General features: G+C 41.7%; 1 protein-coding gene and 1 long non-coding RNA gene across 4 annotated transcripts in view; one reads left to right on the top strand and one right to left on the bottom strand.

Annotated features, from left to right (window-relative positions):
- The first annotated feature begins 5,628 nt into the window (after window positions 1–5,628).
- Window positions 5,629–9,074, top strand: LOC116629913. Its single transcript, XR_004298842.1, has 3 exons — window positions 5,629–5,871; window positions 6,781–6,869; window positions 9,019–9,074. It is a non-coding gene; the product is annotated as an uncharacterized LOC116629913 (long non-coding RNA).
- The window catches only part of FAM114A1 (family with sequence similarity 114 member A1), a 67,941-nt gene continuing 50,662 nt past the window's right edge, over window positions 7,547–24,825 (bottom strand). For all 3 annotated transcript variants that reach the window (XM_032400198.1, XM_032400199.1, XM_032400200.1), the window contains 6 exons: window positions 22,596–22,687; window positions 20,680–20,841; window positions 19,377–19,516; window positions 16,653–16,725; window positions 12,365–12,418; window positions 7,547–10,644 (listed from right to left, as the gene is read on the bottom strand). In XM_032400198.1, the coding sequence (XP_032256089.1) occupies window positions 10,519–10,644; window positions 12,365–12,418; window positions 16,653–16,725; window positions 19,377–19,516; window positions 20,680–20,841; window positions 22,596–22,687 (647 nt within the window). In that variant the 3' untranslated portion in view covers window positions 7,547–10,518. The remainder of the gene's footprint in view (window positions 10,645–12,364; window positions 12,419–16,652; window positions 16,726–19,376; window positions 19,517–20,679; window positions 20,842–22,595; window positions 22,688–24,825) is intronic.

Here is a 24,825-nt window from a genome sequence, read left to right as displayed (position 1 = left end):
CTTTCATTTGTCTAATGATGCTATATTGATTTTGGAATGCATTGTTCTATGAAGTATTGTTCAATACTTTAATCCATGAAGGTCCTTCATAGGCTCCAGTCAATGCATGGTGGCAGTTGCATGTGTTCAATTGCCACTACAGAGAGGTGAGGGGGGCATGGTGCCAGGAGCAGCCTGCAAGAATCTCTGTGAGTTTGACCCTTGAGTTGGTGAGGAATTGATGAAAGTGCTGGAAAATGTAGGATCAGACTGTAAAGGTTTTTGTTTGGGTATTTTCCAGAATGCTGAGGCCAGCCAGTGAAGGTTTTAATCAGGGGAATAATCAGATTTGCACTCTCAGAGAGTCCATGCTGATACCACCTTCATGGAGAGGGACTGGGACCTGTGCTGACATCAGTTTGGTGTTATGGGGGAAGAGAAATAATCTCCCCTCTACCTTTCTGAGTTCTTAGCTGAGACTTTTGTAATAAAAGTCAGAATGACAAGAGAAAAACAAAAGGAAGTTTATTGTAACCTCGTGTAACATTAGAGATACCCAGGGGAAAATGAGTAACTCAAAGGGGTGGCTTAGAATTCAGGCTTAGATACCATCTTAATAGGGAAAGGGGAAGGAGATATAGGCCTCTTTGGGGAAGTAAATGATTTTTAGGAAAAATGAGTGGGCCCTGAGAACAGATGGGAGGTATGATAGGTTGTGACGAAGTCTGCCTGTCACTTCCAGTCTCCTCTCCTGTAATAAGAATCAATCTTCTCTGGTTGATGAAACTCCAGGGGAAGGGATTTATGACAAGTGAATTCCTTTTTGGGGTTCTGTCTTTAGGCAGATAAGGGGAGTGCAGAGAAAGCCTTTCCCTGCATTTGCTGTTTTTCAAGTGCCTACAGCTCAAAATAATCAACATACCAAAGCAGCATATTTTGGGGTGGCACATCCTGAGCTCCTACAGTCATATACTGGGGTGTCATATTCTGCTACCCTTCAATATCTATCACACTAGTTCATAGAATGGATAAGAAGAAAGTGAAACAAGACTGAGGCAATGAGATGGAGGAAGATACACAAAGAAGTAAGCAATAGCACTTGGCAACTGACCAGATGTTGAGGATGAAGAGAAGCAGCAGCCTAGGGTGACAGCTAGGCTTCTGGCAGAAGTAACACTGTGCATCCAACAGAGAATGTAGGAGGAGAAGGAGAGATGATGAATTCAATTTGGATGTGTTCAGATTATGTTTAGTGGGATATTCAAATACTGATGTACAGAGGTCTGGCAGGTAGGCAACTCTGGTTAGAATTTAGGAGTGATGTCAGGGTTCCAGGTAGAAATTTGGGTGGCATTAGCATACAGGTGGGTGTTTGCAAAAACCATGGATATACCTACTGGATTTCTTGGCTCAAACTGATTTACCTAATTTGGGATGGGAGAAGGGCAGAGTGAATTTCAAATTGAACCCAATTTTATTTTACTTGGTCTGCATAATAAATATTGTGGACCTACTGGATAGATAGATGAATGGATGGATGATTGAATGAACGACGGCTATAGGTTCATGAAAACCAATAGATGTTCTCTTTATCTCATGATTTGTTTCAGTTTTAGCTCTGGTTAAGAAAAAAAATAAAACAAACGTCTACCTCAAAGAGGCAAAAGGGCAACATTTGGATGCAAAACATGGAGGACTTTACGCCTGCCTTTAAAAATCAACAAGCCTTTCATTTTTTAAGCTAACTAGTTTCAGCCCATTTATGTATATTATTCTCATTAGGTATCAATGACCTAGCAATGACTGGCCAACTGCTGCCTTTGCAGCAAATCCAGAAGGAGATGACCAGCTAAGTGACAGACTAGGTACTGTTCAGCAAGCAAACATGCTATTTTGCACAGGACTTCACTTGAGTAAATGTGAGTCTTCACATTCCTTGCCAAAGACCGAGTGGTTTTAAAAGAAAGAGAGATGTGGGATACAAGGCATTGGCTTGGAACACCCATATCTTCTATAAATGGTCATGCTATGGTCCCAGGGGCTGCAGGACAATCAAGACTCCTTAATAATCAATCACAACCCCATGAAGGCAACAAATGTCTAGGGCAGGATGGAAACAAGTCTTTCATTACCATTGAGGGATAATTTTTATCCTTGCCAGGGAAGGGTAGTTCTGACCCTTCATGAATTGTTGAGGAAATGCTTAAAATGTACAGTTGTGGCCCAAAGTGGCCAAAATGTTTTCACACCTCACTATCGGCACCAAATAGTTTGGGCAATGCCAAATAAATTACAAATCCATTTTGTAGTTCAGGAAGGTTATTAGGACTCAGATTCATTATCTACTGAGACTTTCCTTTGTTTTCCATTTATTACTCTCCCTTGAGTGAAATGGAGCTGTAGGAGGAGAGCAGAGACCTCAATTCATTCAACCCTGACACATTATTCGTGTCTACAGTTTTGCCATAAATTTGGAGGAAAGACAGAAATTGCAAATGCAGGGATTTAAATCCCCTTGTGCTACATTTGTCAAGAAGAGCAGATTGTAAACTGCTTCTCGCAAATATGATATGCATTTGGGCATCAAGCTAATAACTCTGAATCACAGACTCATTTATTTGTGCGGTGTTTCCCTCCAGAAGTTTCTGAAATTGCTTCTGTTGCCATTATGTATCTCAGAGCTGTTTGGGTTTAGTAGGAAGATTACAGAGACTATCTGGCTAAGAAAGTTGGAGTCCATCTCCAATGAGATGGAAATGACAAATTTTTCTGTTTACATAATCACAGTCTTTACAAACTATGCATTTGGAATACTTGGCTTGGGCTTCTCTGAGGAAAGCAAAAAGAGATTTGTATAGTCATCCAACTTGTCTTAGAACCTTCTAGGAATATTGATGATGAAGAAATCCAAATCATGAAGAGGCCCTCACTCATACTTCTGACTCTTCTATTGAAAAATAATTTGTGTGTTTTATGCTTTAAGTCACTGGTAGGGCCCTATCCTCTTAGCTCCCTGATCAGAAGGAATTTTCTTTTGCTTCTTGTTTTGATTTTTTTTAAGTGGGGAGGGGCAAAGGGAGAGGGAGAGAGAGAATCTCAAGCAGGCTCCACACTCAGCTTAGAGCCCGATGCAGGGCTCGATCTCACAACCCTGAGATCATGACCTGAGCCAAAATCAAGAGAAGGATGTTTAACTGACTGAGCCACCCAGGCACCTCGCTTCTTGTTTTGATTTTTAAAAATGTTGTTTCATAAGTCATCCATTAATAGAATTTCATTATAAAAATATTTAATTATTACAAATAACACTGGAGTTCCCTGTGATTACTATGCCAAATCCTCTACCTTATCACAACACTTTCCACCCCTGGTCACAGCATTGTTGGTGGTTATATGTGTATCTTTCTAGATCTTCTTCTAGGGGTGTGTGTGTGTGTGTGTGTGTGTGTGTGTAGTATATCTTTGAGTGTGTGTGCATGTGTCATTTTAGATAAATATTCTACAAGTACCACCATATTGTGAATTTCTTTTTTTCATTCAATAATACATCTTGGAGATCTGTTAGTCCAGAGATCTATTCCATCCTGCTATGGACTGAATATTTGCATCCCCCAGAATTCAGCCTAATCCCCAGTGTGATGATATTTGGAGATAGGACCTTTGGGAGGTAATTGGGTCATAAGAGGAGAACCCTCATGAATGGGATTACTGCCCTTATAAGAAGAGACACAAGAGAGCTTGCTTCCTGTCTCTCTCTGCTCTCTGTCATGTGAGGATATACTGAGAAGACAGTCATCTGCAAACCAGGACACCAGCTCTCACCAGACACTGGATCTGCCAGCACCTTGACCTTGGACTTACCAGCCTCCAGAACTGCAGAAATAAATGTTTGTTCTTCAAGCCACCCAGTCTGTGGTGTATTTGTTACAGCAACCCAAAATGACTAAGACACTTTCTTTTTATTCTTTTTAGCTGTTGCATACTATTCCACAGTATCAGTATACCTATAGTTACTTATTTAGGTGGTTTTAATTTTTCACCATAATCAACCCCTGCTTGATGAAGAGTCTTGAAAAATCTCTCATAGAGTGAATTCTTCTAAGTAAAAAATGCAATTCCATTCACCTTAATGGAAAAAATGTTTATATTTTTCTAAGCCTCCAAATCATATCCATTTGTCCTACAACATCAAATACCATTAAAATGGACAAAATTATTTCTATAGTTAACATTTCATAACATAACTCAACCAGACATTTTCTCATTAACTGCCCTATAATATGGCTGTTTCCATCCTCTCATTCAGTATTCACAAATCATACACTTAAGACTTTGATGTATTTGTTCATTCAACAAATAATTACTGAGCACCTACTAGGTGCCAAGCAACAGCATTGGGTCCTGGCAATATGGTAACAGACAAAAAAATCTGTCTTGTGGAATTTACATTCTAGTGCAAGAGATAGATAATAGACAAGTAAGATACAAAGGATGTTAGCTATGATACATCCTGAGGAGAAAAAAACTGCAGGGAAAGGGAATATGAAATATTGGGAAGGTTGCAATTTGAACTGGAGAGACCTCACCAAGAAGGTGGCTTTTGAATAAAGACCTGGAAGAAGTGAGGGAGGGAGGGAGCTGTGAGTCTGCCGGAAACAAAAGTATCCCACACATCTGTGACGGAGATGCCTTCCAGGACCAAATAATTCTTTCTGACGGAAAGTCTTTCTGTCCGGCAGTCCATCATTTGGTTTCTTGTCCTTTATCACATTTCTTAGCTGTGGGACTTTTTTTTTTTTTTTTTTTTGCAAAGATAGCAGGCTAGAGCTTTCCTGCAGAAGTGTCAAAAAAGGCAATCATTGTTTTCAATGAGAAACGGATCATTCAACATGAGGTTTATAACATGAGGGAGAATGGAATGTATAGGTTGCCCACCTTCTCTTGGGATCAGAGGCATCAGCAGGAAAAATGTGGTTAGGCTTCTGACAGGGAGATTTGTGGAACAATTTATCTCTGCCTGAAGCCACAGGATAGGAAGAGGAGAGCCCAGGTATTAGCTGGAGAAGGACTCAACCCAAGGGAAAATGTCCTTTTTATGACCAGGTATCTGCTTGTCCGTGGGCTCTGTCCAGTATTTTATATACTGCCTGGACATAAATCCTAGCTCTTCCAATTATTCGGTGGATAAACATAGAGATTATTGAACCTCTCTGAGCTTCATTTTTTCACCTGTAAAATGGGTATAATAATAGTAGCTATAAGATTGACACTGGGGATTAAATGAGATCACAGAGGTAGAGTATCTGGAACATAGTAAGTACTCAGTAAATAAGAATGCCACTACCATTACCGTCATCATTATTTGGGTTTCATAGGGAACAGCATCAAGGTCAGAGGCAAGAAGGCATTATTTAGCACATCTTTAAGATATTTATTAGTATCTCACAGCACCTGGTTCTGAAGATTCAGCTAAATGGCTGCCTAGATAAGTCGGTAATCTTCAACACAGGGAGAACATAAAAAAAATCCCTATGCTCCAGGCAGGTAGTAGAGGGTTAAGGATTTTCAGGAAGGGTGGTGATTTACAAATGGGTTTCCCTGGCACCAGGGAAGGGGGCGGGGGAGGAGGAGGAAATGGAGCCATTTTAGGCGTATCAAAGGCACCTGTGAGACAGGAGGCTGGGTTGATGGCCAGGAAGCTGCTTGATGTAAATGTCTGTGAAGAGGTGATGTGGCCAGCCTGGGGTGAGATTCATCCAGGGGTGACCTTGCATGGCTTCATTCTGTGTCTCTTTAGTCCCACTTTGTTCTCAGTTGCATGGAAACAACCAAAGCTGACAACCAAATCTTTCAGCTACAAATCCACCTCACCGCGTAAAGAGAGCTAAACATGTAAGTGTTCAGATGTCTCTAAAAATAACACATGACGTTTCTTTTTTGTTTGGAGGCTGTGTGTAGTACTTTAAAATACTCTGGCTAGTCAGGTCCAACTGCCCTGGGTTTGAATCCTGGCTCTGTTTCACTAGTTGTGTAACGTTGGATGAATTCTAGAATTTCTCTGGGTCCCAGCGTTCTCATTCGGGCCGTGGAGATTGTAATAATATCTACCCAGTAGTGTAATTATGGAGATGAAATGGGACAATGCTCATAAAATACTCAGCACAGTGTCCGGCACATAGTAAATACATATTAATTATTATTATTGAAATCTTTTGGATGGATTGTTTTCTGAGGAGATCAACGGGGAAAGGGTAGTATCATCGGAAAGAAAGGGGAAGGGAAGAAAAGCTGTAGAAAAGAGAAGCAGGACTGTAAAGGCTGATCCAGGAAGAGAGGCACTTATGAGCTGTCAAAAAAAAAAAAAAAAAAATCCTGAGAGAGAAAAAGGATAACATGGCAGGGACTCAAAGGCAGAGAGAGGCTTAGCTTTGCTTTTTGCCAAGGTTCCATCCATCTGGTCTTGGCTTCTCTGCTGGCTTTTTCCTCCAAATGATAGCTCCAGAAGCCCAGCGGTGAAACCCAGGGCAGGGAGATAGATCATCTCTGAATCACCCCAAATTCTGCACTCAGGGGAGGCATATAAAAAATGTACATATTATTCTTTTGCAGTATAGAATTCCCCTGAGACTAATAGAAGAGACAGGCCTGTCAAGTGAGTCAGCAGTGACCACAGGCAGACATAATCCCATTGCTTTTTGGCTGACAACTCATGCAGAGGGAAATATTCTCTGATCCAGACAAAGGTAAATGTGGCTTAAATCCCCACACAAAATTCTAACCGTAATTCTCTTCTATCCCCAGTCGATGATGACCCCAGATGCCAGAAATATCAGAAACACCATCTCTGCATTTCTTACTGTTGGGTTATAATAATTTAGTCATTGCTAAAGGTAAGATTCTCAAAGGGTAGGATAACTCATTATTTTCAGATCTAAGCAAAAAGAAAAAGAAAAAAAGAACAGAGTGATGTGTTTCCTCAGATTTGTTTAATAGCGGGTATCATAGCACAGACTCTATTACGGGGGAACATACAGAAAATGAGCACAAACCTGAATAAGTTATGAGCTATCTAGAAGAACAAAACACATGGTGAACCACATGGTTTTTTTTTTTCTTTTATGTGAATGAAGGGTGGCTGGTCTGGATCCACTCCTATGGCTTTTTGAATTCTAATCAACTATAAAAACAAGGCAAAATTGCAGTTCTAAAACAGATTGTCAGTATGTCCTCTTCCGATGTGCCTTCACAAACACAGTCATTTAAGAAACCAGGTTGAAGTCTGGATCTGAGTTATCAGAATGTAAGGCATGATTAAGAGGAAGATCAAAGGGCAATTTTCACATTACAAAAATTAGCTTAATGCTGAAGAATAATTGCTCTTGTAAAATTAAACATGGATTGAAATCATGTATTATGATCCACCCCATCTGTTTAGCATACACTTTATCTATCTATCTATCTATCTATCATCTATCTATCTATATCTATCATCTATCTATCCATCTATCATCTATCATCTCTCTCTATACATATATATTACATATATTATATATTTTTTAGGAAAGAAGAGAAATATGTTTATTTTACATTTTTGCTAAATTACTTTCCTAAGACGTAATTCCAAGACCTCTGGGATGCCTTTGATTGAAATCCACCTGTTTTTGTTTCTAACTTAAGTGCAGCGTGGCCAGCCTGTGTAGAAGGTGACTTTCCCCGATAGGTGAGCTCCTGGGTCAGCTGACGTCTACAAAGCACAGAAAAGCTCTCCTTTCTGCATTCAGACTTCTACCCTATATTTAGCACTTTCCTTTAGCCCACCCAAAGCCGATGCTTCTCCATCCCCTCCGAGCTCTGCTGCTAAGGTCCCTGGTTCCTTAGCTGGTGTTGCTGAGGCTCCTGCCACTGCCGCAGCTCAGCTGGTCACACTACTCATTTAATCATGAGCTTGCAGTGCAGCCCAGTGTGAGACCCGGAGAGAAGACAGGATTCTGTTCTCAGTGGGATAGAATATTTAAGCTTAGGCCTCTGCTTTAAGATTTGGGACTCAATTTCACCCTTTAGAGCCGTATGTATCAATACCCCAAGGCAATTTTTTTCTGGGATGCATTTTGCTTTGAATTGGAAATATGCTTTTGATGTTTTTTTATTTAATAAGGCACACGCACAGGACTACATTCATTATTTAGACTAGAACTTATTTTGCACTTGATGTAAGAAAAAAAGCTGCTACACTTGTTCAGGGTAATTGCATAGAGTGAAATGAAACCAATTTATGTAGAGGATTATTGAAGGAATACAAAACTTCCAAAGTAAGCCTGCTAAATCATTCATTCAGTAAGTGATTGACATTTGCCCAGATTGGGATCGTGGGCTTTGCTAGGTTTTAAAAGAAAGCAAAGAAGCAATTATTTAAAAGTGAACATGAAAACCAGCATTGAAAGAGAGCAATCCTGGAGGGTGGATATATTTTAAGTGATTATTCTCTCTTAAATAATGTAATTCACAGACCATTGGGCTCGGCCCCAGTAATCATCTCTCAGCCTGTTTCTACTTGGCAACCTTTGATATTCTATCGTTAAAACATATGTAAATGCAATGTAAATAATGTCAACTACATTTTTAAAGGATAATTATCTCTTATTCTTCTACAGATTCCTATTTCATTTTATGATTAAAAATGTTGCTATAAACTAAATGGGTGCAGTTGGGCTTAAAGTCTATTTCTGGGAATCCAGCTCTTGAAACTACTCATTCCTGTTACATTTCCAGTTAATATCTATAAATCCATCTGACGCTAAAAAATCTGATGTGAAGAAATTGTAAATCTAAGTCCTTTCCTCTGCTCTAGACATAATATGTCCAAAATTTACAAAGAGGTAAATGCAACATTTTCATCAGTTAATTGTTCTCTAGACTTAATATCAGGAACATTTCAGGCAATCAAGAGGAGGAAAAAAGAGCATCTTTAATTGATTCCTCAGAGAGTTCTTTTCCAGATTGTAAATCATTGTTCTTATGTTTTCTATTTGATTGTTTCAGGAGCTACACAAATGAAATACAGGATGCAGATGAATAAAATGCTAACAAGATACAGGGCAATATTAAAATGGTCCCACTTTACCTGGATGGGATAAAGATAGTCTACTCCATCAGAGGAATAAAAGCAAATGTCAAGGAAGGATTTTTACCCTTACAAAAGTACATGCTTCATTTGCCTTGGAGAGAGCCATGGGGCAAGACATCTTGTGATGAGGCTTGTAGGGATGCAGAAGGGGCTCTGAAATAGGAGCTGGATATGAACCCCCACCCGGAATGAACGAATGAACTTAGCGAGCTCAGGAGAAGCACCCACTGTCAGTGCCTCTCTTGGTTTCAGAGGCTCCTCGACAGCCTCTCATGGATCAATATACCAGTCAGTCAACCCACACATCAGTATTTTCTGCCCTTTAGAATTAATGATGGTATTTACCATTAGTGAGTGTGATCGGTGAATTTATAGAATATCTTGCCTCAGATTGAAAGATGTAGTCTGGGGGTCTGCTGTGTTAAGATCCCTTTAATTTTCTATTTGAATGTCTCCAAGCTTTGTAATTATGCGATCATGTACTTATGGTCATAATGAGTCAAGTTTAAACTGGATTCTCTTTAGTACCCCCTTTTCATATATATTTTCACCCCATATATAAAGTTTGGGGTCAAAAAGTCCAGGGAGTGTTGAAAAATACAATAATACATTGAAGGGCAGAACATTAAAAAAAAACAAACCACTAGTTTACCTTGCTCTTCAAATTTTTTAAGGTTTAGAAAATTTATTAGTATTTTTAAGCATTTTAAGAATTATTCTAAACCATCTTCTGGAGTATTTGTCTAGGGGCACCTGGCTGGCTCAGTTGGTAGAGCGTACAACTCTTGATAGCAGGGTTGTGAGTTTGAGCCCCACGTTGGGTGTAGAGATTACTGCGAATGACTGTCTTTACTGGGTTGAGATCATGTTCCTTTATTGTGAGCACACAGTAGAAGCTCGATGAAAGCTTCTTTTCAGAATGAGTTACTATAAAGAAATACTTACGTTTCTCTTTTACCATAATAGGTACTATCTATAAGTAGTGTTATCTTTGCCTATGATATTTATATAACAAAACCAAGTTCAGTATAAGAATTGATTTAAAGTAATACTATAAAGAATGGGAACTTAAAGGTGGGAAATTAAAGGATTAAAAAAAAGTCTCGGATCTGCCCATGAATTTCTAAATATAGCATGCTTGGCCAGGAAAATGGAAATGAATATTGGTGAATGAACTTCAAATGAAAGGCAATTATCAGTATAAAGCCATGTAAATTTAAATTAACATAAAGAAAACACAACTATTTGTAAAACCACCATATACATTAAGAGACAGGATACTCTCTCTCAACTTGATTCTCCAGACTGTCCATGCAAAATTGCCTGTAGAGTCCTCCAAGGGGCGTCTGGGGCCAGATGTGGAGAAAACATCCCCGGAAATGGTATTATCCAAGCAATGTGGCCTGCCCTCCTCTTTAACCAGACGGAGTCTGGCCAGGTTCCGGCCGAGCTTCTGAACAACCCGTCTGGATCCGTGAAACCTGCAGCACAGGCAGCAGCAGCTGGAGGGCGTCCTGGATGTACGTGGTGCTGTTGCAGCCCTGGGAGGAGGGAGACACATGCTTGGAGGGCTGCCTTCAGGGGTCAGGCCTGGCAATTCTTCCCGTCTGATAACGGTCCCTCTCTTCAAACCTCACAGTATTTTATAATACGTTCCCTTTAATGTTGGTGCTTAAAGCAAATGTAAACACATTCCTTTGGATGGAATGCATTCAGCTCTTCAACAGAGAGAAGAATTCTCTCCCCACGAGGCAAGTCATTTCCATAGACTTGGAGGGTACATCGATATGTGTGCATTCATGACCCAACATGTCTGGTCATACCCATCCTTCTCCCAGACCAACCCCACTGTCCTGAACTAACACAAAAGCACAGTGTGCAGGGAGCTCTAGTGTGTCTTAACCTAGAGGTGAATAAACAAGCATGGGCTCCATAAAGGGAACTGGAGATATTATTGTGCAATTATTCACAGCCAATCCTTGAGGGCTGTCCTCCTCCTGTGCATGTTGGTACCTTCTCCTTGGTTTGGGTATTTGATGTTGCCATTCGTGTTCTGTGGTACCCTAACATACAGCAGTGCACAAAGGGACCATTTAATGTTTCAGGTCACCAAGTCATAAGAAAACTCCCACTGGGGAAATGAATCAACATTTGACCACATATTCTTCATGATCAACATAGTAAGTGAATCTGTGGAAGCCTTCTGGGTGGCCAGGAGAGACACTTTCTTGTTCCACAGTCTGCCTCTGACTGCCTGGCTTTCCTCTTAGCTGGGTCCTCCAGAGCTTGCCTCCTTGTCCCTGATGGTTGACCTCACCCCCCTGCGTGGTGGTGTCCTAAATGGTGACACCTGATGCCACCGCTCTGTTACTTTTGTACCTTGGTTGTTTTCCTTAACAGTAAGGCACAATTCCCACAGACATCACTGTAAGTATATAAGTAGCCTTCCCTGACTTGCATTTGGTAATTTCCAAACTCTGCAATTGACAGCTACTTCAGTGTATGTCAAAAACTGCTGGATATGCATTGCCCGTGTTCAAACTTCACCTGTGAACACCTGTGGTTGCAGCTGGGCGCCCTGGGGCTAAGATGTGCCAATTCCTTATAGTGATGCCCCTCCTGGAAGGTCTTCCTCCACTAGTCACAGGTGGAACACAGCAAGAATGAAGCCTCCCAGGCCTATTTTCTTCTCTCTTAGGTTACTACCTCTGGCAAGACCACAGCGGTCTGGGGACAGTGTTACCGAGTCCCGGCGAGCCGGCAGGCCATGGACTGAGTGGTCTCTGAGGACAGAGCCTCTGGTCACTGAACAGGCAGAGGCTAAACAGTCAACTGGTCAACACTGCTAGTCTGAAGCTTAGACCCAGCTAAACCAAAGGTTCTCTTGAATGGAGAGAAGTGCCCATTTTTACAAAAATCACCACTGAGCAAGAAGCCCTCGTTGCAGCCGCTAATCACAGCGTTAAATCTGGTGTCAAACTTGGCAGCAGAAATGTGCTTCTGCCGGAGGAAACAGCAACAGAAATAACGTGCAAGCTTAGCATTTCTCTTTATAATCAGGAATTCTTGAAAATTAGGGATTGTTGTTTCACCCAAGTGTTTAACAGCTGGTTGGGCTATACACATATACTCAAAAAAGACTGTTGATGGTAAGATTTAGAATTGCTATAACACTTGCTGCCTGGGAAAAAGACAAAAAAAAAAAAGTAGCTCTAATATTTGCTTTGATTCAGAAGCACTTTCTCTCTGGGGGCCACTTACCTCTAACAAGACACTATTGATCATGGGGTTAAGGACCTCAGCCTTCTTGTCGCTCTGTGGAATCAAAAGGATGAAATTGACAGATTAGGTGCTCATACTGCAAGGCTTGCCACGTCAAATGTCATATGCTGGCTTTGTTGAGGGATCTCTTAAAGAGGAAGGAGAGGAGAAATGGAATGCTTATTATAGACCAGGCTTCACATTTGGTGCTTCTTCTATATAATCTCGTTTAATTTTGACAGAAATCCTAGTAGGTAGGGAAGTACCATGATATGATAACTTTAATTTAGAGATGAGAAACTAGAATCAGGAAGGTTGAGCAACTTGTTTAAGGTCACATAGCTAGAAATTTAAACACAGATGTCTTTAAGTATTGAAAGCTTGTAGCACGTCTGGGATTACAGGGCGGTGAGTGAGGCTGGGTCGTACAAATACAGGGTTGGGTCCTGTCTCTACTGAAAATGTTGATATTTTGTTCATCATGATCTTTTCGCATTCATTTTCATTTTTTAAATTTTACATTAAAATATCTATCTAGATGACTGATGTTGTTTCTTTGTTTTTTGGGGGGGGCTGGGGGCAGGGTAAGCTCTTAAATTTTGCGGGTGAGTTAAGTACTTTACTGGCCCACCCTAGTCCCAGCCCCAGTCAGTAGCCTTATTTTCTTTCTTGTTTTAAATGCAAACATGGGTACTTGGTTCTAGGGTATGTCTTCCAGATCAGTAGCAAAAATAACACATTTTTTTAAAGATCTTTTTCTTAATTCTTTTTTTTATAAAAAGATTATTTATTTTAGAGAGAGGGGGAAGGGAGAGAGCGCACTCTCTCTTTCATGCCGGCAGCAGGGAGGGGCAGAGGGAGAAGACAGAAAATCTGAAAGCCGACTCCCTGCTGAGCGCAGAGCCCAACATGGGGCTCCATCTCAGGACCCTGAGATCATGACCTGAGCTGAAATCAAGAGTCTGACACTTAAATGAATGAGCCACCCAGGCACCCCCAAATTAAATTTAATATCACTTCCAGACAGATCTGAAGATTCCAGTTTGCAAAACATGAATATATGTAAAGCACAGAGAGACAGAGCCTGAATTAAGTAGGTGTTCAAAAAGTGAGAGCTAGTGTTAGTATCATTATTATTATTTCCACTATAAGTCTATCAATCAACAGTCTTCTCTAAGTGTTCACTTTACTCTTAGACAATAAATAGTTAAAGGGCCTGGAAAGAGAGAGGGCAAGTTTAATAGGCTGGTGTTCCTTATTGTACCCAGACGACTTTATGGTAAACAAAAGTATATAGATGGAATAAACCTTTCCAGAGCAACGCATTTTCACTGACACTACTCTACTGAGGGCAAAGTAATGTCTTACTGGGGAAACCACAATGGAGTCTTGGGGAAAACTCTTTAAAAACCCAGTCATTTTAGTAACTAACCAGAAAATCCATTACGGTATTTGCTTTCATGTTTATTTGATTATCAATAAACCTCTAAAATATAATCAAAATGAGGGCAATAAAATGACGTTGGTTTTCAGAATCAATGAGATATGCATGCAACTTAAATGGAGTCTGGAGAGCGATATGCACTCATTACCTTCAAGTTATGAATAATGGCTATTTCAGAGAACAGGAACTCGATGTAAATGATTCATCTTAGCACAAGATCAGGGGGATTGTTGTGACGGGACGGCATTTCAGTAAACTCTGTTTAGCTTTAGCTTTTTCCTTCTCCAAAGTGGTAACCCGTGTCTTCTGGGTTTTGTGCACACAAACATTGGTACGCATGTACGATATACCTAGGTGTGCACACAGGTGTAAGTGCAGGTGCACACCCAGTTGCTAGAGCCTTGCTACTCAGAATGTACACTGTGGATCAGCAACACTGTTATTATCTGAGAACTTATTAGATGTGCAGAATCTCAGTCCTCATCCCCAGCCTACGGGCTCAGAACTTGCATTTTAACAAGTTCTTCAGGTGATGTGCCTTCACCTTCAGGTGTGAGAAGCACTGTGCTGGAAGACAATAGGTCAAAAAAAATGGGAAGCAATACCGTGAATATTACCCACGAATGTAAATAAATGGATGTCCAACATAAATCATAGATAACATATAACACACACACCTAAAGACATATACATCCTCATCCCTAGATAGCCACAGAGAAACAAACAGTTGGCCATCTGTCTGACGGGCAGCCACCTGGAGGTGAGAGATCAATTGAGAGGCCTGGGGGCATTGGTCACCCCTTCGGGCCTCAATTTCCCACCTAGTGAACCGGGGAAAGAGTGAGAAGAGGGTACAGAGAGCCTTGGGAAGCTGGGTGGCTGAGGCCATCTCATCCTGATTAAGACCTCGCACATCTCTGTAAGCCTGGCAGTTACACCACAGTCCACGGGTGTCGGTTACTCAGGCAACACTGAGCACAGAAATGCGTTTTATCAAGCCTATCATATCAATGAACTTCTCTCTCTCCCTTCACTCTTCCTACATACAGTGAAGCTCTTACTGTGGAAGCCCCCAAATTATACAAGTGTGAAAGCTCATGCTTTGCAAAATAGGAGAAGCAAACCAGATTCCTTGACAACAGAATGAATAGGTGATAGGTAGTTCAGCCCTAATTAGTCGAGTCACTTCTCTACTGACTGGTCTATCATCATTTCCACTTCTTTTGAGAACTGCCCTTGGCCTTGGTGGGGAAGGGGGTGGGGAAAGTGCGCCCCAACAGCCAGGTAGGTCTGCATGATATGATCCTGCCCCGGTCACTACAGGTGACACCAGGTGGACATGTGACCTGCACTGATGAGCCTTGCAGGCTTCTCACTCACGAACCCCGAATCCGAATAGAAAGACATGGGGTCGGGAAGTGCTACAACTCGGTCACATGAATGGCAACACTTTGGAGAGAGAGGGTATTTGTATCCTGGTGCTGGGTCCCCACAGCTGCTCACATGGCTCCACCTCCTTTAATAAAGTCCCTTCTCTGGGTCGATTATGTAGAGCTTGTTTCTGGTCCTTCCTGTTAAAGGCTGAACTGAGTCCTCGCAGAAAAGATATAGTGCAGTCCTAACCTCCAGGACATGGAATGTGCCCTTACTGGGAGACAGGGTCATCGCAGATGTCCTGAGTCAAGATGACGTCCCACCGGTCATACCCGAATCCCATACAGATGGTGTCCTTATCAGAGAGAGAAATCTGGACACGGGCACAGAGGGAGGATGATGTGAAGACAGAGAAAGAGCTTGCAGTTAGGCAAAGCATGCCTGGAGCCACGGCAGTTGGCAGAGGCTCCCTGAGAGAGCATGTGCCTCCGACACCCTGACTTCAGCCTGCCCGCCTCCAGAACCCAGACGTGACACAGCTCGCGGTACCCGAAAAACAGGCCCCGACGGACACAGGAAATCGAACGCGCTCTTCCTCACGGCAAGATCTGCCCTTGAGTTCAGGGCCTTAAAAGAAACAGTAGAAAGGTTAAAAAGGAATAGTTTCCACTTGTCTTCCTGATGCCCCTAAGGTGGGGTTATATAATGTGACTGGCCTCTCAAGAAAATAACCAGAAGCCACACCTCCGAACAAACGCCGAACCTTTCAAAGTTGTTCCCTTGAGAACAGAAACACTTAGGCGAATCGGTAAAATTTTTTTCTTTTGGTTACAGTTGAAGTGTAATAATAAAGTAAAGAAAGCTCTCACCTTGGGTGGTGTATATACGACAGGTTCTGAGGGCAACAGTGAATGCGAGTATTCAAAATTATTTTAATAGAGATTCTTGAATTATAGGTCACAGATATTAATTAATGAAAGGAACTTCCATTTGACTTCTATTTATTTATTTGAGAGAGAGAGAGAGAGCAAGAGCTGGGCGGCGGGGAGGGGCAGAGGGAGACAGAGAAGCAGACTTTCCGCTAAGCGGGGAGCCTGACTCGAGACTCGATCCCAGGACCCCGGGATCATGACCTGAGCCCAAGGTAGACGCTCAACCAACTGAGCCACCCAGGCGTCTTTGACTTCTTTTTAAACAAATAAAGAAAATGAGGCCCAGAGATGTTTCAAAACCCACCTACTACGTTGTAAGTCGGAGACAGCAGTGTCAGGACGAGAACCCAGTCGGGTGAGAGCCCGAGGCTGCCTGTCCTGACAAGGCGCTGCTGGTCTGGTCTCAGCAGACATCATGGCGCAGCTTCCGTTTACCGAGCTGCCAGAGAAGGCGCTGCAACCTGCACTTCTCCTCACACTGCCTCACACACCCATCTTCCATAAAGGGTGGAAAAGAGAATCGATATTAGAAACTCACCCCAACGGTGGTTAAAGAATTCGTAAACTTCTTTGATAAGGAGGCCACTTCTTTACACATCGCAGTAGTTAATCTGAAAGAAAAAAAAAAAGTGGTTTGAGGATTTTCCATCAGATAAAATAATTGAACCATCAAGACAATGACTGGTATTGATACCGTATTCCATTTAAAAGAACACACACAAGTTTGAAGATGCTCTGTAGAAATGGGGTTCCTCAACAATCTTCCATGATTCACAATCACCGTTGAATCGAATCCTGGTTTTCTCTGCAGGCGTAGTTAATGAATAATCACCTAATTCACCCTACTTCTTTTTAGAATCAAAAGCATATGCAGGAAAATTTGAGGCTTGAGCTCCATATGTTTAGAGGTGTAAGCCTCTTGCCAAGTGGTTTTCCTCTAGCTTTCTGGTCATTTTGAAATAATAATGAGCATTCACTGAGGTACTATGTTAAGTACTTTATTTTTTTTTTAAGATTTTATTTATTTATTTGACAGAGAGAGAGAAAAAGCGCACAAGCAGGGGAAGTAGCACAGGAGAGGGAGAAGCAGGCTCCCCGCTGAGCAGGGAGCCCGATGCGGGGCTCGATCCCAGGACCCTGGGATCATGACCTGAGCCGAAGGCAGATGCTTAACCACTGAGCCACCCAGGCACCCCATTAAGTACTTTTATATGCGTAATCATATTTAATCCTCATAGTGACCTTATGGATTACATTAATATCCCCATTTTATAGATGATAAAACTGGCACTTAAAAAGGTTAAGCAACTTTTTCTTTTTTTTAAGTAGGCCCCATGCCCAACATGGGGCTTGAACTCATGACCCTGAGATCCAGTCGCCAGCCAGGCGCCCTAAGAAGGTTAAATAACTTGCTTAGGACATGGGATAGAGCTGGGATTCAAACTCAGATGTCTCTTTGTTTCCTGATTATGTTTTTTATTAGATGCCTCATAATAAAGATCCTATAAAATCTGTTCTTATATCAAAACTCCAAGTTCATTCTAGCCATTTGACTTGTAAGGAGTTTCCCCAAGAAAATAATGCAAGACAGGCGCAATATTTAACAAACATTGCTTTGATGACAAAAACCGAAAACAACCCAGTTAATGTAACGATGTGAGTATTATCTGTTCCCTTTTATAATTCATATATATGACTTTTACTAATAGTGGTTAAAATACTACTAGAAAAACAGTAACTCCAAGTCAAGAATCTTACATGTTAAAATATCTAGTGAAATCAGTAGAGGTAAGCTTTATTTTGATAAATTCTAAGTTATGTATGTATTTGTTGAGCTCTATCTGTCCACCATTCCTTCCATCCATCTATCCAAAACTTATCTGCAGAAAGGGTCAGGAATAAGGTCCAGGGATAGCCCAGAGCATTTTGTCTATGTCCTTGGGCAGGTGGGTGGAAAGGCACTTATTATACAGACAGATGTGAAGTCTTGTTACCTTTTGCTTGGTGCAGCTTGGCAAGGTTGGGATAATCTGGACTGGAAATCAGAGGTGCTAAGAGTAAGGTCCTGCTATACATACTTAGGGACTTCTGAACACCCTCCCTTTACAAATAAGTACCACAAATATAAAAGAGCACTTAGATGTTTTCAAGTTTTCCTCCTTTTCCCATTCCTCTTGCTTTTATACATTAAGGTAAGTACATATTTTTCCTAACTCTATTAAGTGCAGGATTGTGTGGTTCTTATAATATCTTTCATTTTCCCATGTTTAGGTAGGAAAATCTAGACTAGATGACAAATCCTTACAAGTGAGGAGAAATGCTACCAGTAGTACAAAGATGCTAATATTGACTTTTTGGAAGGTTCTTCGACGAAACATCTGCTCCCCAACCTACGATGCCAAATGCAGTAATAAGCAAAGACTAGTTAGCTAGCAAAGTGAATGGGTGTGTTGCAATGTGTGTGTGTGTACCCATATATTTTTAGGAGGCTCTATTTTGTCTCCTGTGTCTGTGTAGTAATGAGAAGGTGTTCAGATCTGTGCTAATTTTCTATACCACGCATAAAGCCATGTGGGTAAAGTTAATGGCTTGTTTTTCAGCTCCATACCAACTGTTTTAATATATGCTCCATACCGACTATTTTCATGTATATAAAGTTACATTGATACACATTTTTATTTTACTGGATAAACTAATAATAGGGGGTAGTATTTGTTGAAGAAGATAACATATGACAGCACATACGCACACACATGCAATCCGCAGGGAACTGGCTTACATCACCAACCATCACTGCCAGTATTCAGAATACGCAGAGACTGGTGCTGGTGTAAGTCCCTAGGAACAGCAGGGGTGTGTTGGAATATCTTTGTGAAGCTGGCTGAGAAGTCGCATAAAGATGTTCTTTCTCTATTCTTGTGGTACGTTAAAAACGCAATTACCTTAAAAATCTGTCCTTCTAAGACTTCGATCTATGAAAATAAACACTTACCCTTGAACGATTTAGTGTGTCTTTCCTTAAATCTCTTCATAAATAATTCCTAGTTAACTATTATTATTCTTGCTAACATGATTCGGCTAAGAATCTTATGAGTCCTAAGAGAGCCTATTTCCTAAGATGACCACAGAACAATGGAATTAGTTGACTTGTAATTTAAATCTTTAGTAGCCCACGGGGGGTGTGTGTGTGCACGTGCGCGTGTGCATCTGAATGGCACATACACGTAAAACTGGAAACATAAGAATTAAAAGTAACATTTACTTTATCAGAACTCTTGCTTGGTCCTGAGCTGGTTTTTCCTCTTCTTGCCCATGAAGAATTAATTCTGCTACTTTGTGAAGCTGCTCGATACAGCGTGCTGTTACTTCTGCCAGACTTTCGATGGACAGCATATATACTTCCTGAAACAGATAAATGCAAGTAAGACAATTATTAACTGAGCAGGAACTTTTTAAAAAACCCTGTGATGTGGGGCACCTGGCTGGCTCAGTCCATAGAGCATGTGACTCTTGATCTTGGAGTCGTGCGTTGGGGATAGAGTTTACTTAACAACAACGACCACCACCCTATAATGTCAAAAAAAAATTATATAATTCTTTAAAAAAATGGCCTGAAAAGTTTACCCAAAGATTAATGGGCATATCTGAGGCTCTTCTAAGTAGAAATGCTGCCATAAAAAGGAAGTGTTGCCAGGTCCCCAGGGACATGGCAAGCCTTACAGCTGTGTCCCTAGTTCTCAGAGCGATTCTGGGCACTCACCAGGCAGGGGCTCAAAAATGCTTGTGGAAGGGCAACTGAATAAATAAACTGCAATGGCCATTTCTCTTTACAGTGACTAAGTTTAAAAAGTTACTTTCTTGGGGCATCTGGGTGGCTCAGTCGGTTTAGCAACCAACTCTTGGTTTCGGATCAGGTCATGATCTTGCAGTTGTGGGATCGAGCCCCTCATCGGACTCTGCACTCAGTGCGGAGTCTGCTTCAGATTCTCTCTCCCTCCCCCTCCCATCACTCTCTTTCCCTCACAAATAAATAAAATCTTAAAGAAAAAAAAAGAGTTACTTTCTCTAAAATGAAAATTCAATGTAAAAAATGAAGTTATGGCAAACTCATTTTTGCACACAGGCAGGCTATAAATTATGCACACATAAATTTATTAAACTACAGAATAAAAACTGTGGCCGTGAAATTTTTTTTGGAAAAAAGCTTCAATTACCTCATTAGTTTATGGGGCATAAAGACATTTTATAGTTACAAATTTGCATATCAGATGGAATTTTATCCTAATGATACATCAACAGTGTTCTCAAAGATCTTTTTTCCTTTAAATTATCATCATAAAGCTCTGGAGAAAAACGACAATATCTACGCTAAGTCACAAATTGTCCTGGCATTGAAGAATTTTAGTATTTGTCACATTAATCTTCATATTTCTATACTGTTAAAACAGGGCGCAAATGAAAATGAAGTGGTTTCTCCTCACTCGAAATTCAGCTGCTAATAAAATTGAAGTCCTATTGCTGCTCTTCACGTGGCAAATCTGAATTTATTAAATAAATAAATTTACCTCAACTGTCTTAGTTCTCCTTTCTTCCTTTTTGTCTTCTTCGGGATTTTCTGATTTCTCTTCCTTTTCTTCCTCTGTAGTGTTCTCCTCCAACTCTTCCGCCATATTTATGGACACCGTAGTCTGATCTTCTTCTACCCAGTCATAAGCTTTCTTCATGGCCTGTGAAGCCCCCCCATCCAACCAAAGCAACACTTTTGTTATGCAAATTTGGAGACTAAGACATTCCAATCCCAAGACGAGAACAACGTTGCCCTCCACCTTCCCGGGGTGGGGTTCTCTCTGCTTTCAAAAAGTTGATGGGCAATTCCTCAGTCTCCTTAAAAACACCTTGTTGGTGCTTTCTGGCGAATATAAAGAAAGGCAAGGGGCCAGAACAGAAAGGAAGGATGGAGAGAACACTGCAGGACCTTTTTAAAGAGCACTGTAAAATGATACACGGATTAAGAATGAAAATGACAGTCACCTTGAAAGAGCGATAGTATATTTTTCACTTTTCATGACCAACTGTAAGAGAATAACAGTACTTTTTTTATATATATAGGCGAGAGATTTAGCCAGGGTCATTGCTAAAGCAAATTTCCTCATTTGATATGTCTCATGAAGCCCTTAATGTTTCATGAACCTAATAACGTATGACGCAGGGAGGATGAAGGATGGCTCAGCTCTTGCCCAGTCACACCAGGGGAGGATGGGAGCTGTTGTCGAAGATCCGCGGCTGCTCTGTGACTAGTTTAATTTCACATGAGTGCAGGTGGAGCAACCTGTGGCCGAAAAGAATTACGGCTAACTTGACCAAGCAGAACGGCCTCCCTTCCCTGCCTGTTATTCCCTGAATTTAGAAAGGGCAGCCTCACCCAGCTTTTATCATGATAGTTTAAAGCTGTTTGCTTAAGTGCAAGTTGTATCTGGGTTTATGTTAAACTTGCTTCTCCTCTTAAAGCTCACCTGATTTTGTCAATAAGCCAGTGGGACCTTGGAGGCACCACACGCACACGCACACGCGCACACACACACACACACACACACACACACACACTCTCTCTCTCTCTCTCTCTCTCTCTCTCTCTCTCTCCCTCCCTCCCTAAGCAGGGGCAGGTGCTACACAGAGATGAATGAGGCAATTTCCCACTGTGTTCAAGTCACTGACCTGTCAGAATCGGTGACCTCTATCTGAGATAAAGAAATTACTCATATCTCCCCCTCACTGCCTCATCCTGTCCTTTCCTCACCCACCTTGATAAGTGAGGGCCTGCGTTCCCTACTGCTTGCTAAAGAGAAGGGAAGAAAAAAAGAGTGAGCGAATGGGAAAAAAAAAGCACAGTTTTAAGCAATTAATAATGAGTGTCCTCATTAAGAAACTCCACAGCAAGACCTTATACTAAAACTTGCAAAACATACAATTAGAAGAAGCCAGAGTGATAAAGCTGGATCGTTCTTGGACACCATGTGGCACCGGCATTCGGGGTGGGTGGGGGGAGACATGTGGCTGACTGGGCTGGTGGGCTTCTGTCTGCCTGATTCTGGCACGTCACCCCAGTGGGGATAGGGGAGATGGAATCCGAAAAAGCCCTTTGGTGATTCTGCACCCGTTGTCCTTCCCCTGCGCGGAAGATACCCACTGCTCCGATACGCAATTCTATCTTGAGGAGAAGTGACTTGATCAAGGTCACAGGGTAATTACCAGTTAAGTTGCAACTAAAATGCAGGTCTCAGCATGGCACAGTCTTGCATGTTCTCTCCCAACACATTTCATTGTGTGGCCTCCTGGGATCTTAATTACCGGCCTCATACTCTCCTCCCCTCATGTGCCATTTGGGGCTTGGGGTTTTTCCATTTCAGGTGGATCACTTGAATTTTACAACCAATACCTTTAAAAAGCACAGCAACAATAAAAACTCCGACATAGCGCTGACCTTATTGAGTTTGTCAGGCGTGGCTGCAACATGTAATTCAAAGAGAAGTTCCGTAAGCATGCTAGCAAATTCTTCTCCCTTTTCTTCTAAGGCTGGAAATAGAAAATGACAGAAGTAAGAAGCATGATTTATTTTTCATCCTTCAAAATGTGGCAGCTCCCCTGACCTTACAGCCTGCGGTCAGAGTCAAAGTGGGGGGGCCGCAGCAGCCCCCCCACCCCCCCCCCCCCCGGCCTACAAGCACGACAGTCAGGCAATCAGCTACTGCTGTGTGAGGGACTGCCCAAACCTTGTTGCTTGACGTTCTAGCTGGGGTGCCCCCAGGCTGGCCTGAAGGCAACATGAGGACAGGGAGGGACGTATCTGTCTTGCTCACAGCTATAGATGATCGGTAGCTATTTGTTGAAGGAGTGACTGAATGAACAAATGAATGATGTATCTCAGGTCTAGAAGACCTGGACCATGCTGTATTTATGACCTGGAGTATTGTTGTGCTTAGCATTGCAACCCTAATAATACCCAGGACACCCTTTTATGTCCACAGAGCCACCGTGCTAAGCAAGCAGAACTGGTCTCCACGGGCCATACACTATCTGATGTAACGACACTGAATCTCTGGAGAGATGTCCCAAGGTTTGCAAGGACACCTATTGGTCCCATAATACTTCTTAGTATTCTTCCTTCCAGAATGGGAGCTACCTAAGGACAGACATGCTATTTGTTTCTACTCATTCCTGAATCCAGAGTATCTAACACAGTGCCTGGAACATAAGTGTTTAATAAATACTTAGTATTTATTTAATAAATATTATTTATTTATTGTAAGTATTTATTAAATAAGTATTTATCAAATAGTTTGTTGATAAATTATGTCATATAGAATAATATATATATCACATATATCATGTTATGCATAATATACCCTCAAATAAAAATAAATTGATATCATTGGTGGGCAATAAAGAGAGATTTTTAAAAGTTATAATCTTATTTCTTTTTCTCATTTATATCTATGGGTTGAAGCCATTTTTAAAGTTTCTAAGTGCTAAAGAATTGACTCCACAATGGGTTTACCACCAGTTTGGGGAGGAATAAAAGCATCATTAATCTGCCCTGATTAAACCATCTGAAAATACTCTGGCTTACGTCAGTGGGTGAAGGCAGTAGCTTCAGGGAAAACTAAACCATGTGAGAAAAACTGTATTTAACACTTGCGTGTATGTGCCCTTTTCTGTTTTACAGACAAAATGGCTAATTAGCAGCTCGTGAAGATAGCCAGGGTAACCTGTAGGTCTTTGTTCACAATATTTGGCTTCATCATTTTATCATCACCTAGAATCCACATATTCTCAGGGGAGAGACAGATTAATAAACAGATTAGAGAAGTAAAACATATATGTCAGATGATAAGTTTTATGGAGAAGTATAAACCGAGGCAGAGGAATAGGGACGGCTGGGGGTTGGGAAGCAAGAGGGCAACTGACAAGGTGCCATTTGAGTAATGACCTGAAGGAGGAGAGGGGTGAGCAACACCAGATGGGGTGCAGGAAGGGAAGTCCAGCCAACGCAAGGTCCGGGAGAGAATGTGCCCGGCTTGCTCAGGGATAGCAAGGAGGCCAGAGTGGGGGCAGGGAGGTGTGTGCCTGGCGGGGGCCGGGGGAGAGAGAGGACTGTCTCTGTTCAGGATGAAGCTAACACTAGCAAATCATTATAACCCAAAGAGGTAAGTGCGCTAAGTGAGGAGGCTTTTGCAGTACCTAATCTTGTCCTCAGAGGGGTGTTGAGAAGGCTTCCTGGAGGAGGTGTTGCCTGAACCTAGCCTAGCTAATGCCTACTTGCATGAAAGGAGAGATCGAGAGCTAGAGAGTCAGAGAGAGAGAAACAGAGAGAGACAAAGCTGAGATTCTCTCTCTGCTGGGCAGAGATCTTGGTCTAATCCTCTCTAGGTAGGCAAAGTAAGAGGGGGTAGGGACACATCTGGGCGGCATCAACAAGGTCTTGTTCCCAAATTATCTGGTCCTTCTTATTTTGTATGTGGCAATGTTGCAGGGCAGAAAGAGCCCCGGACTTAGTTGTGGCAGGTGTGGGTTTTACTCCAGCTCCTGCATTCAGAGAATCTGTGGCCTGGGGCTAGTCATGGGTCTAGTCATGCCCTCCTGTAATTAAGGATAATAAAACCCACCCATTGGGGCACCTGGGTGGCTCAGCTGGTTAAGCAACTGCCTTTGAC

Source organism: Phoca vitulina, unplaced genomic scaffold (genome assembly GCF_004348235.1).
Source record: "Phoca vitulina isolate PV1807 unplaced genomic scaffold, GSC_HSeal_1.0 scaffold3, whole genome shotgun sequence".
In the NCBI taxonomy this organism is placed as follows: domain Eukaryota; kingdom Metazoa; phylum Chordata; class Mammalia; order Carnivora; family Phocidae; genus Phoca; species Phoca vitulina.
The sequence above is the reverse complement of the archived record's forward strand: the minus strand, read 5'-3'. Positions and strand labels throughout refer to the sequence as shown.